The following is a 12,732-nucleotide window of genomic DNA, read 5'->3' on the forward strand; positions in this document are numbered from 1 at the left end:
AGATCCAGAGTCTTCACGTCAGTTCCCAATTTAAAACCCACAAGTGCTGAGCAGTTCATGCTTCAGCAAGACACATCTTCTCATCTCTAGAAATGACTATATTTGATCTCTCTCTGGGTTTCTCAGCACGTCCCTCTCTCCCTCTTTCTTCCTCTTGTGCTATGGTTGGCCCAAAAGGTTAGAAACTGCACAATTAGAAGGATCAGGGGAAGATTTCATAATGCTCTGGTGCTGGGCTAGACAGTCTAGCCAAATTCCATTCATTAGCTAAGGCGCCGGGGTGAGTGTGGCCAGTAAGAATGCTGTTTTGGTTCCATAGAAGTGCTGATAGGGAATAGGAAATAAACTTTTATTTTTTTGGTTCCTGAAAGACAGTATGGGCAAGTGAGGAGCCTGGGTTGCTGGGAAACTGGAAGCCAGGATAATCTCCATCTAAACCACTTACTGGGCAGCTCAAGCAACTTCTGTTCTCTTTTGTCTACATTTTTTCTATTCTGACACTGTTTTCATATTCTTTATGTATGAGCATCAGATTTTTGTCTACCTTAGACTTTAAACATTTGAAAGTCAAGAACCAACCATTCAATGTGCTCAGCATTTAGTGAGCCACATATCCTGGGCTAGGAGCTATGATCAGTGCTTTGGAAACTGCTGTTAATTTGACGTGGCCCTTGCCCTCAAAGAGTTGACAGACTACAGAGGAGACAAATGTCTTGAAAAATAAATATAAAATAATAAAGCAAGGGTAATGTAAGACATATTAAAATTGCTATGGGAAAATTGGCTTCCCTTGGAAACCCAGGAAAAGCTATGGAAAGGTAAAGTCTTTGAATCAGGCCTGTCTGAATGAAGAGGAAGACTTGGGGACAGAGGAAAGTGGAAAGAGAAAACGGTATAAGCAATAGGTCTGAGGTCAAGTGATTGGTGAGGCTAGAGTGGAGGGTGTAGCTGGGTCCTGGGCAAGAGGCAAGAGGGGAACTTTTACAGTATACTCCTCCTGAAGTGTGAACAGGATAAAACAACTTTGGGCTTTGAGACATTAGAGACTTTAGGGAGAACCTGGACAATAACAGGTTTGGGGTTTATTTTTTAACCAGATAAAGTTAACTGGACATTGTTGCAATGTTATTTCTTCATGCTTTTAGTACACATAGCTTTTATATCTCAGAAAAGCTGGCCTGAAACTTAAAAGCATTCCTAGCTATAGCAGGGTGTATTAATCATGGAGTCCACAATATGGAGCTTGCGATTCACCTGTGCTTTACACTAAATTCTCGGCTTGTACGTCCTAACACTTCCAGTCATGAATTTTCTGCCTTTCTCACTGATTCTGTGACATGTTCCCTCACATCAGAACTTCAGATGACAAGACCAGATCTTCAGGAGTTCTTTTTCCTCTCATGTGTGTAGCCTTTGATTTATATAGTGCCAAGAGAAAAATGGTTGTGTTCAGCTAGAACTATCCTGTCCAAATGATGCTGCATTTCCAAAGCTTAGATAAAAATAAAATACTTGCTAAAATAACAAAGTGTCACATTTAAAATATTCATAGTTATTTGATTTAAATATACTGAATTACAATTTAAGCCAGAGCCAACTTTAAGAAATACTGACACCTAGGTTCTGTCTGGTACCTTTCTTACTAATAATGTCCAACTGCTATGAGCCACTGCATGATTACATCCCGCTTCTAATTCCCAGACCTAAGTAGAAACAGTTGCCTGATCTTTATCTTACAATTATAAGTCTTATATAGTTTTAAACTTCATATATATGGCTCCAGCCCTTCAGGGATTTAGTGCAGACTTATATGTGATTTTCTCATGGCTTTAATATTAAGTTTTTTAACTACCTACACGTAACTTTCCAGAGAGACCATGCTAACTTGCCTTCTTAGAATTCCCAGTTGGCTCTCAAAGTGACTCCTGCCTACTCTGTGTCCCTCTCTTGTTCCTTAAATTACCAGAAGCTCCTTTTTACCTGTCAGAAGAGTCCACCAACCCAGGGAGGTACATAGAGGAAAAAGACTGTTGGTTGCCCCAGAATAAGCTGGCCATCCCAACATAAAGTTTTCTCCTTCCATATGAGCCTTCTCTTTTCCTAGTCCATTCCTCCTTTGCAACCCATATGTGTTCTAAGATCTAATTAGACTTAAATGCTTAAAACATTCTATCAACTATCAGAGCAGGACTACACCCCCTTATAAACGTGCTTCTATGTTTTGTTTTGTTTTGCAAGAAGCCAGGCTCTCTTTTCCAACTGAAACATACTTTGTAAAACGTATTTCAATAGAACATGAACAGTTCTTACTCAAAAATAAATCGTGTTTAGAAATCCTAAAGATTCTATCTTTGAGAAACTTTTAATTAATCATTTGCCATATAATCTAGTATTGTTGCCCCCTAATCCCTAACTCTTCTTTTGGAATGTTACCCTGAATTCTTAGTCTGGAATGAGAAGTTCTTCATTCTCAGCCTTCAACTTGGAGCTCCACATCAATCAGTCATGCATATCTCAGTGGCAATCAAGGATATTTTTGTTTCCAGAATTTTCTTTGTTCTTTTTAGATGTCTTTGCATGTTTGCTACTGATTTTCATTTTTGTTTTGTGATAACTCCTTTGATAATTCCTTTTATTCTTTAATTAAAATTATATGCAAGATTACTCTGATTACAAACCTTCTTCAGTTTGACTTTCAGAAACAACTTCTTCAAGAGCTAGTAGCTCATAATAAGCAGAATAAAACATTTTGAAAAGAATTATACACACATACATCTATAACATGAATTAAAACATATGTGTATATGTTTTAGAATACCTGTGTATAAGAAGGTAGAGTCTCAATTTGAAAGCTAACCTATAATCATATTCATTTGATTTTAACTGGATTTTACAATATGTCAGAGCTTCAAAGGGCAAGAGACTAGAGAAGAAAATGCACATGGAAGAAAAAATATCTCCACGTTAGAAAAAAATAGTCTATTCTAGGCCTGTGTGTGTTTGTAAAATATTTAGTAAATACTTTCTGTGCACCATACACACAGATCCACATACTAGAGAGAAGAAAGAGAATGACACCTTTCCTATTCTCAAGTTTCTAAGACCAAGAGACACATACAGTAAAGCATAATGTGTTCGATAAATCTTGTTTTTATATGAATAAAGAGCTTTGGGAACACAGAAATTGGTGTGTTTAATTAATTATTCCTAAGGAATTAAAGGTTGGCTTTGCCAAGCCTTAAAGGATTAGCAGTGTTTTATTAAGAGAAAGTTGGAAGATGAGCAAAAGACACAGGGGCATAAAAGTACACACAATAATCAGGTAACAGAGACTCATATAGCAAAGATTTTGCTTTGGGAAATGGAAGCTGAAGATAGCAGAATAAGGATGGAACTGGATTATGAAGATCCTTAAAAAATTAAAAGCCTTGGTAAAAATTCATTTTATTCTGAAAGCATTACAAAAGATTTTAAGTGGAGGAATAAAATAAATAGATGTGCATTTTTAAACTATATATATATACACACACACACACACACACACACACACACACACATAATTCAGGCTATAGTAAGAGGATTGTATATGAGGATAGGAAGATGAACAGAAGAAGAAAGTAGGAGAGCTGATCAGTGGTCTATCGGACCTATAAAAATCTATTGCAGTGTTGATACTCATGATTATAAAGGCCTGTTCAAGACTAATTTCAGTGTGAGTGGGACAGGAAAACTTGTGAGAGACATTTAAAAAGTAGAACCTACTGGGCTTAGTAACTGACTCATTCTAAGAAATCAAGGGAAAGGAGGAGGCAAAGCTGCTCAGAGATTTGGGGTTAGGTGACTGAATATGTATCAATACCATGAGCTAAAACTGAGAAAACAAGAGGAGAAGCATATTTTCGCAAGGACAAGTACTTAGAGGATACTCAAGTGAAGATTTACAGGAGGAAGTTAAAGCTCCAGAAAAAAGGCTATACCTAGAATTGCAGCTTCAAGAGTCACAGTGGGAGCCATAAAAGTGGTTTAAGGTTACTACATGTGGCAAGCATGAGGGGTAAAAAAGAAGAGCCAAACATATCAAGGAAGAAGAAATGGAGGAACCAGCAAGAGCCTGGAAAGGGGGTCAAAAGGTAGGAGAAGGAGAAGAGAGGGTGCAACTAAAACCAATGGGAAAAAGACTGGAAAAAATAAGGGAGGCCAATGTGGCAGGACCTCCTGAGAAGAGGTTTTGCGGATGATCAGAAGGCTAGGAATTTTAGGAGAGCAATTTTGAGAGAGTGGAGAGAGCAAGCCAAATTCCCAGGAGAACAATGAAAAGAACCAGAGGATGCAAGGGCTACAACTCTAAAGCAGAAGGATTCTGTGACTCCAGAGGAAGAGCAGAATTTAGGGATGGCTTGGCTTAATTTTAAAGTATTTAAGTGTCATACAGAATAAAGTTTAAATCTCAAGGTCTATAGCTTGTCATCATGAGGGTTAGAAATGTGCAGACCTTGTTTTCCACATGACTTAAGCTCCTGCTTCATTTAGAATTGCCTTAAATCCTGCCATATGTAAACTGTCACTTAAGACACTTTTTACTGATGATGCAAAATTTATCTTTCCTGATCATGTTTTTTTCAACCAATGGAAAATGTTATGAAAGAACATGGTTTCACAGTAAAATGGGGTGTTACAATTTGGGCGTTATGTTTAACTTTGAATTAACACCCACTTGGAGGATGTCAGGTGTGGAGGGAGTATTGAAGAGGTCAGCCACAAACCCCAAATCCTTGGGCTGAACAGAAGCCAATACAAAAAGCCTGGGAGATAATATCAGGAAGTAGAAGGAGAGCCAGGGAGTGGCATATGAGACACTGAAGGAAGAGAATAATTCCAGAAGAAGAAGGTGTCAAATTTTGTGGAAGGAAATGAAAGGAGGCTTCTTTATTTTGAATGAGAATGTCACTGGGACCTTGAAATAGCATTTTCAGTGGAATAGTTAAGCAGAATGCAGACTTGGGGAATAAATAGAATGTAATGTCCTGATAAACCCTTCACTTCTATGTGTAGTACATACTTTATCTTCTATATACAATGAACTTTTATATGTAATGTGCCTAAGGATGCATATTTTCTATGTACACACAAATACTCACAAATATTTAAGGTATATTAATCACTGCTGAATAATTACATTTTTGCTCTTGCTTTAAAAATAATTGTGAACTGGAAACTGACGTGTTGAGAAGGATGTTAGATGTGTGGATACAGGAAAAAGAGGGTAAACTTACTATTCTTGAGAGAGATTATGTGCTAGAGTGTTTATGATGCTTCTTGATGACAATTTCCTTCATTCTCCCCCGCTTCCCCCTTCCCCTTCTAGTGGAGTGGAGCATATCTAAAGACTTTTGTCCTTTGGCTGGAGAAATCATCATGGAAAACCTGCAGACCCTGAGATGCACAATTACAGGGCTTACGACGGTAAGTGCCAAGTCCTCCCCTTAGACTTCCCATTCCCTTGCCCCTGAAGTTTATGCTTTGGTAGCAAATTTTATGATATTGGTAGCAAATGCCTACTCTGGAAGCAATGGCCAACACCCAGTCCTCTGGCAACAACTGCCACTCGTTACGCGTGATATGTCTGGTGTCCATAATCTGAACCCCACAAAGGAGTGAGCAGACAGCATGAAGCACTCTGTAAGCTGCCATGTTCTACGGAGATCAGAAAAAGACCGGCCTCATGCAAGCCTTGAAAGCTGCTGCTTTCTGGATCACAGTCTAATCTTCAGGGGGATCAAAGGCTCTGAGAGATCCAATTTTGACTCCCTGTCTGATGGTAAAAATAACAGCCTCATCTAACCCTCACCCCCACAGCCTGGTTGAGATCAGTCATCAATTGGAGTCACACAATTTCCTGAGAGAAATCCTTTTCCTTGATTTAAAAAAAAAATCTGTCTAAATCTGCTTTCACAAAAAAGAAACTATATATGGTGGCGCTACATTTCTCAGTAACCTGAACCAATTTAAACTGTGAATGAAAAACTGGAACAAACTATGCTTATTTGTCTAACCAATCTAAACTTAAATGTTAATTATTTCTAGAACTATAAACCATATAAGCATACAACATGCAAAATAGAAAACACGGGACAAGTCAGTTCAGACTGAAACAAACCCTATATATATTTCCTCAAACAATTAAAATGCAACAAAACTGGATCATCAAAATCTTTTTTTTATGACAAAAAAAAAACATTTTTAAGTAAACTTAAATCAACCTGTATATTTTGAGGCCCAATTCAAATGATATCTTAGGACCCTCACATGTGAAAGGTAGAGGGGGGATTTTGTTGTTGTTATTGTTTTTCTAAAAGGTTAGTTCATTAAAACAGTTACATGTAAAGTATAACCCTGAAACCCAGCATGAAAAAAGCCACATTCGGCATCTGTCCAAGTTTGAACCAGCTTATTCTAATAGAATTCTTGGTGGCTGGGTCACCACCACAGAATCTTGACTTTTAGTTCTAATCACACATCTCCACCAGAGGCCAAAGCTGTGGATTACCAGAACAAACAAACCCCAGAGTGGGTGGCCCCCAGAGATGCTATCGGCAGAAGACTGATCCCCAACCCTGTAGCTCACGTGATGGAAGAGGGCCATAAGAGAGCCCCAGGGAGTTTCCAGTGCTTGAAAAGAAAAAGTGATATGGTGATAAAAATGGAAAACTCTCCGTAGAGAGTTTCTCTAATATTTGAACTAATTTTTATAGGAATTAAGTTTTTCCACTCGGTCGTCGAATGAGAACAACGAAGACAGTATCTCAATCACGTAAAAGCCTAGAAGTAGATTTACACTTCTATAGAATCTCCATAACCTCGAGCTACAGAGAAGCCCATTTTTAATGTTAACAAAATTTTAACTTTGTAATATGGTAAGGCCAATATTATTACACCTCTAGGAAAAGCTCTACAAAGACTGCTATTTTTTTTAACTTGAAACACCACTTTACAGTTCTTGCAAGCAATGTTTCATCAGATGTTGGCTTCTAAAATACCCCTTTAGGTTCACTGAGGGGGGGGGGAATGTGCAAAACATTTTAAAAGATTATAAGCAAACAAAAATAACTCCCTGATTCATTGTGCCATAAGACAGTACAGACTATAAGCCATTGTTTGAATAACAGTTTTAAAACAAAAGTACCATCAAAGAATTCATTTTTATAAGGTTCAATAGCTGAGTAAAGAATGTTGACTGCAGCATTATGTGTTGTGGCCTACAGTGTGAGACCATGTAAATGTGCACCGGTGAGGGACTGGTTAAATAAATGACTGTACTTGCCCCACAGTAAGGCTGTACTATGCAGCCTCTAAAAGAATGAAGCAGGCCTTTCATCTGAAAAGATGTTCATTATAATGTGTTAATTTTATAAAGTAAGTTGATCATCTAAAATGGTGATGGTGGTTGTCTATGGGGAGGGACAGATAAGAACAAAGAGGTGAGGGTGAAAAACTGCTCTTCTTGGCAAACCTTATAGAACTATGACTTTAAAAATTGGTGTATATGTGTTTGGGAGGGGCCAGAAGAAGAAATTATAATGTTCTATTTTTTAATAAAATAGAAAAAAGAAAACACAAAGAAACCAAAATGGACATCCCAAAACTGTACTATCATAAACATAATAGTCAAGAAAAGCTGGAAAGCTAAAGTATGGGTGGTGGGGTAGTTCGTTCCCAAGGGATAAATGACTTTATCAGACACAGGAACCTACTTCAAGGGTAAAACTGACTAAATGAAATTCCCAATGCGTTCTTCTCTCTATTTCAATACTTTGCAGGGCCAACAGTATTTTGTTCAAGTCTCGGCTTATAACATGAAAGGATGGGGACCTGCTCAGACCACGACACCAGCATGTGCCTCTCCTTCTAGTAGGTGGTGGCTGTGAACTTCCTCAAGCCTGGCAACAGGTTCCAGCTCCAACTCCATCCTTGGGAAGCCATTGCCATTCATTCCCTCTCCCTACTGCTCGGGACTAACTCAGGGTAGCATCTAGGCCACAGAATGAATGATTCCTCTGCAGAAGTGTTCCCCTGGGAGACAATTTGGTGGAATGAAAGGAGAGAGAATTTGTAACCAGCAAGATCCAATTTGATACCCATTATACCTTTTATTAGCTGTGTGGCCTTCAAAAGTTACTTAAACACTCTGAGTCTCAATTCAACCTCTGTCGAATGGGTCTGATCTTACCCTTCCACAGGGCTTTCATGGGGATGTAGTCACATGACATAGAGGGACTGGCTGGCCCAGAGGACATACAGTCTACTTTAGCTCTTATCACCCATTCCTCAATGGGAACCTAGCAAATCTTCCATTCTGTCAGAAGAAAAGCTCTCTTACTAACAGGCACTCTGCCATAAATAGAGCCTATAATATCTGCAGTGGTGTCTGAAAATTCCAGCAAAAGCCTCTTTTAATTATTTGAAGATTAATAATTTATGCCCTAGTATATCTGGTAACTCTCTATTAACCAGAAAAATTTAATTGACCAGAAAAAAATTTCTAAATACACCATAATAGGCTTTTTTTCCTGCATAATGAACCTATTGCTCTAAGTTGTATTGTAGTTATTTTTAGATCTTCACTAATGTGATGGTTAAAAGTGGCATAATATGCTTCCTGTGAGTGCAAACTGCTACATCCTTTTTGGAATACAACTTGCCATCTATGTCAACTACCGTAATAACATTCATTTCTTTCTATCCCATAATTACACACTGAGGAATCGAACCTAAAAAAACAGATGCAGACAAACAATTATGGACAAAGAAATGCAGTACAGCAATACAGTGAAATATGTGTGGTGAAAAGAACAAATATTCAATATTAACTTAATGGTTAAATAAGGTATGATATAGCATCTATACTATAGAACAAAATGTACCACTAAAAATGGTATTTTAAAAAACCATTCATTGTGTAAAAGAAATTCATACAATATAAGCTTTATGTAAAAAACACGAATTTTTTATATAGCATTTAAACTGTGAGTTTGACTATAATTAGATAGACATGTCTGCATATAACTGTCCAAATTTAATAGTAGATATTGGGTTCTGAGTTTCCTTTTTTATATTTATGCATTTTTCAAGTGTTGTAACAACCCTTTACCCAGTACCAATCACAAATCGGTGGCGTATTGTGGGCTTTCACAGTCAGGCAGCGTCTCACTGAACCCACACAACAGCCAGCCACCACTGTTCCCACCTTGTGGATAAGCAGCAGGATCACCATCGACATCACTTTCAACATCAGAGCTAACATTTACAAGACTTACTAAATGCTACACATCAATCTAAGAACTTTTCATGGATTGACTCATTTAATCTTCATAACAAACCTACTGAGGTGAATTTCATTCTTAGACCCATTTTACTGATGAGAGAACTATTAACATGGAGGCACATATATATACAGAGGCCGACCAATACCACCAAACTAGTCAGCACTGAAGTCAGGTCTAAACTCTCCTCCTCTTCTAATAATAAGGAAATTGGGATTCAGAGAGGATGTTGCCTTGTCCAGGGTTACAATTCTGGTATGTGGCTAAGCCAGGATTCAAGGCCACACTGCTCAAGACCTGCTATCTAGACCTGGGGTAACCAGTGCCCCACTATCAGGCAGACAAGCAAAGAGTCAGCTAACCATACCTGCCCCTGACCTGTAGCGGGTTCAGAGAGCTAAACCAGGTCATTCAGAGCCTTGGACCACTGATACCAGAGATCTCTGTGGCTCCTGAATGGCCTAGCATTTAGTGATTTAATTATTCCAGTCTTATTTAGACATCTTTCTTATTGAAGACTTGTCAGAAAAACACAGTGGGAATATTACAAGAAAAAGATACTAAAGGAACAAGTCTCTTTCCAGGAAGAAAAGAAAACGGGTATGTATTACTGGAGATAGAGGGACAGAAGAGACAGAAAAGAAAAAAAAAACCTGACCTCGGCTTACGCAGTGGTAGGACAGTGGGAAATCCACTCCAAATGCACACCCATGCAAATTCTGATCTGCATATGGATGCATTTACTTATAAACATCAGATGTTCTGGTTCGATAAACAAATTCTATTCAGACAGTCTACCTCACAGCCCATTTGAAGAGCTCTCTCCAAAATGACAAGAACCATTGTGCAAGACTGGGGAGAGTCACTTATTAGTTGATAATTAACATAGCAAAATGACGGTTTCTATAACAGCACAATGGATTAGTGGGGTACCTGGCAAAGAACTGAAATGCAAACATGTTGTTATAGTTGGTGCAGACATGCCGTATCACTTGGAAAGAACAATATAAAAACACTCTGGTTCTATTTATAAACAGAGTATGACATTGTGATGTAACATATATCAGTATTCAAATATTTACTAGAAGACAATGTATTCTAACATGACAGAGTAATTGGAAATTGGGTAATATGTTCCAGTAAGCTATAAAAACTTTTTTTTTACATTTTTACAAAAGGCCTTAATGTGTTTTTATAGACTTGTGTTATATAGTATGGTACATAATAAGAGAAAAGGACCCAGACAGGCTTGTCTGAGTTACGATCAGGAAAGCCCTGATATCGCCAGTGAATGTAAGCTCTGCATTGTGTTGCAACCAAAGTGTCTCATTACCAGAACAGTGAACTGTGTTACATGGCACCGTCTGCTCTTTTCCTACCACACTAAGTTTATTCCTGTCAGGTTCCTGATTTCTTAATATATTTTCAATTTTCTCCCTCATCCCTAAAGTCTCCTATTTTATGTCGTCGTCAGAACCTTCCAAACATCTATGAGAAAAACTCATTCTTTCCAAAAACCTTGGCATCGTGTCCAGCATTCACTCAGGCTGCAATTTAGCATTAGCAATTTTCTAATGTATCATAAAGTCATCAGCCTGAGCTCGCCTCTGATGTAATAGAGCTCAGCTGAAAGAGCCAGGTCCACTTCATCCTCTCTTGCACCGACAGTGGTATTAAGACTCATTAGAATGTATTAGCATGTTCACGGCCAGGTAGTAATTCAGCCACCCAGGAATCTTACTCAAGCAAACACTGCTGCTCATCTTACCAAGAGTACCTCAGATATATTTATCCAACTAGGGCCTTTGGGAATCCATGAGAACAATGTTCATGCTCATTGTGCCCAGGCATCAGAAACACTAGAGATGGTCCAAGGGCTACTTGGAGTTCATTTCCTCTAACGTTTCTGAATTTCCCAATAGGAGCCCTTTCCTAGTCCACCCTCCCTGAACACCATCATACTGCTAGTCACAGTGCCGCACCAACATAGTGAGTGTCTCCTAGGTACCCAGAATGGTGCTTTACTTACATTATTTCTTTGGAACCTCAGATAACCTAAAAAGAGATTCAAAAACTCAACTTTACAGTGAACAAAACTGAGGCAAAGAGAAATTAAGTCACTATTCCTGCCCGCAAAAAACAGAGTCTACAGAAGGCACTTATGCCAATTCCCTGTCTCCAGAGTTGACCACAACTAACCCACACCACACAGACGCCAACTAAGCTCTGACCCTCCTTCCCAAAAGAAAAAACAAACACGTCCGTGTTGTAAGGAAATGAGCACAATAGGGAAGGTCATAATACTATGTGAGAGTCCTGGCCATGCCACTAACAAGCTGAGCAACAAAGGAGAGGAATAGGTATCTCAGGGTCTCTGTCTTCTGAGAGGTAAAATGAAGGAGGGTGCACAGGGAGGGAGTGAAGGAGGAAGGTTGAGAAAATGTCTGAGGCCCCCTTCTTCATAGGGAATCACTGATAGGATAAGAAATGATGTTTCCATACTCGCCACTCAGAAAGTTAACTTCCCACCAGTGAATACCCTTCTTTTAAGTTATTACTTACACAATGCCTTCCACGTTAACATTGTGCTGGATGCCTAATAGTCCTCTCATTTAACCCTCACAAAAATACTGCAAGGTAGACACTATGTTCCTTTCTCATATTCCATACGGGGTAGAGACCCTGTTGTGTAACTTGCCTTACTTATAGTCACTAAGGTACGAATGGGAAAAGCAAGGATTCACACCCAAGTTTATCTGCCTCCAGGACCTGGGTGTGCTCTTTCTGTGTTGTACTCCTTGGCCTTGGATGGACCAGTGTAGGAGACTTTTGCCTAACTTAAACTGTCATGCCATCTAAATAAGGAAGATTCCGTATTTTAAAATAAATCTGGGAAGCAGGAATTTGAAAATCATGCAACTAGAATTTAAGTTCTAATACACTCATGAACAAATGGATTTTTGTAGAAAAAAAATGTCTAGCATTTTTAGGAAAAGCATTTTAACTAAGAAGTGCCTTCAGTTGTTGCTTTTGAAAGGTTCAGAACGTAAAACTAGGAGAAATAAAGTAGAGGGAAGAAAGGATGGACTCTGAAATGAATGACTGACCTGCTAAAAAAAAATCCAGAGTTGGAGACAGCACAATTACAGTCTTGACATTAGTCCCATATGGGTTATTACTCTTGATATCATTATTGCCAAGTGGAATGAAAATAGAAGGGGAGAAAAATCTCAGTGGGTATTGCAATTTAAATTTGCCATGTAAGCTAATACTGTATATTTAGAGACTGAGCAGACAGGGTGGTTGGTGGCTCGGAGCGTGTGCAGGAGCTGCTGTGCCAGCTAACCAAGCAGACATTCATTAGAGCAGAATGTAGATTTCCATTTCTTGGCATCTGACATGGGCTCTTTCC

General features: G+C 38.7%; 1 protein-coding gene and 1 long non-coding RNA gene across 2 annotated transcripts in view; one reads left to right on the forward strand and one right to left on the reverse strand.

Annotated features, from left to right (window-relative positions):
• Positions 1-12,732, reverse strand: part of LOC119062663 (uncharacterized) — a 103,022-nt gene that overhangs the window by 61,922 nt on the left and 28,368 nt on the right. The gene's annotated exons all lie outside the window — the stretch shown is intronic.
• Positions 1-12,732, forward strand: part of ANKFN1 (ankyrin repeat and fibronectin type III domain containing 1) — a 129,582-nt gene that overhangs the window by 55,450 nt on the left and 61,400 nt on the right. The window contains exons 5-6 of the mRNA XM_037163740.2: positions 5,366-5,463; positions 7,818-7,908. Of these exons, the coding sequence (XP_037019635.2) occupies positions 5,366-5,463; positions 7,818-7,908 (189 nt within the window). The remainder of the gene's footprint in view (positions 1-5,365; positions 5,464-7,817; positions 7,909-12,732) is intronic.

Source organism: Artibeus jamaicensis, unplaced genomic scaffold, assembly GCF_021234435.1.
Source record: "Artibeus jamaicensis isolate MK-2021 breed Jamaican fruit bat unplaced genomic scaffold, CSHL_Jam_final contig_1998, whole genome shotgun sequence".
Lineage (NCBI taxonomy): Eukaryota > Metazoa > Chordata > Mammalia > Chiroptera > Phyllostomidae > Artibeus > Artibeus jamaicensis.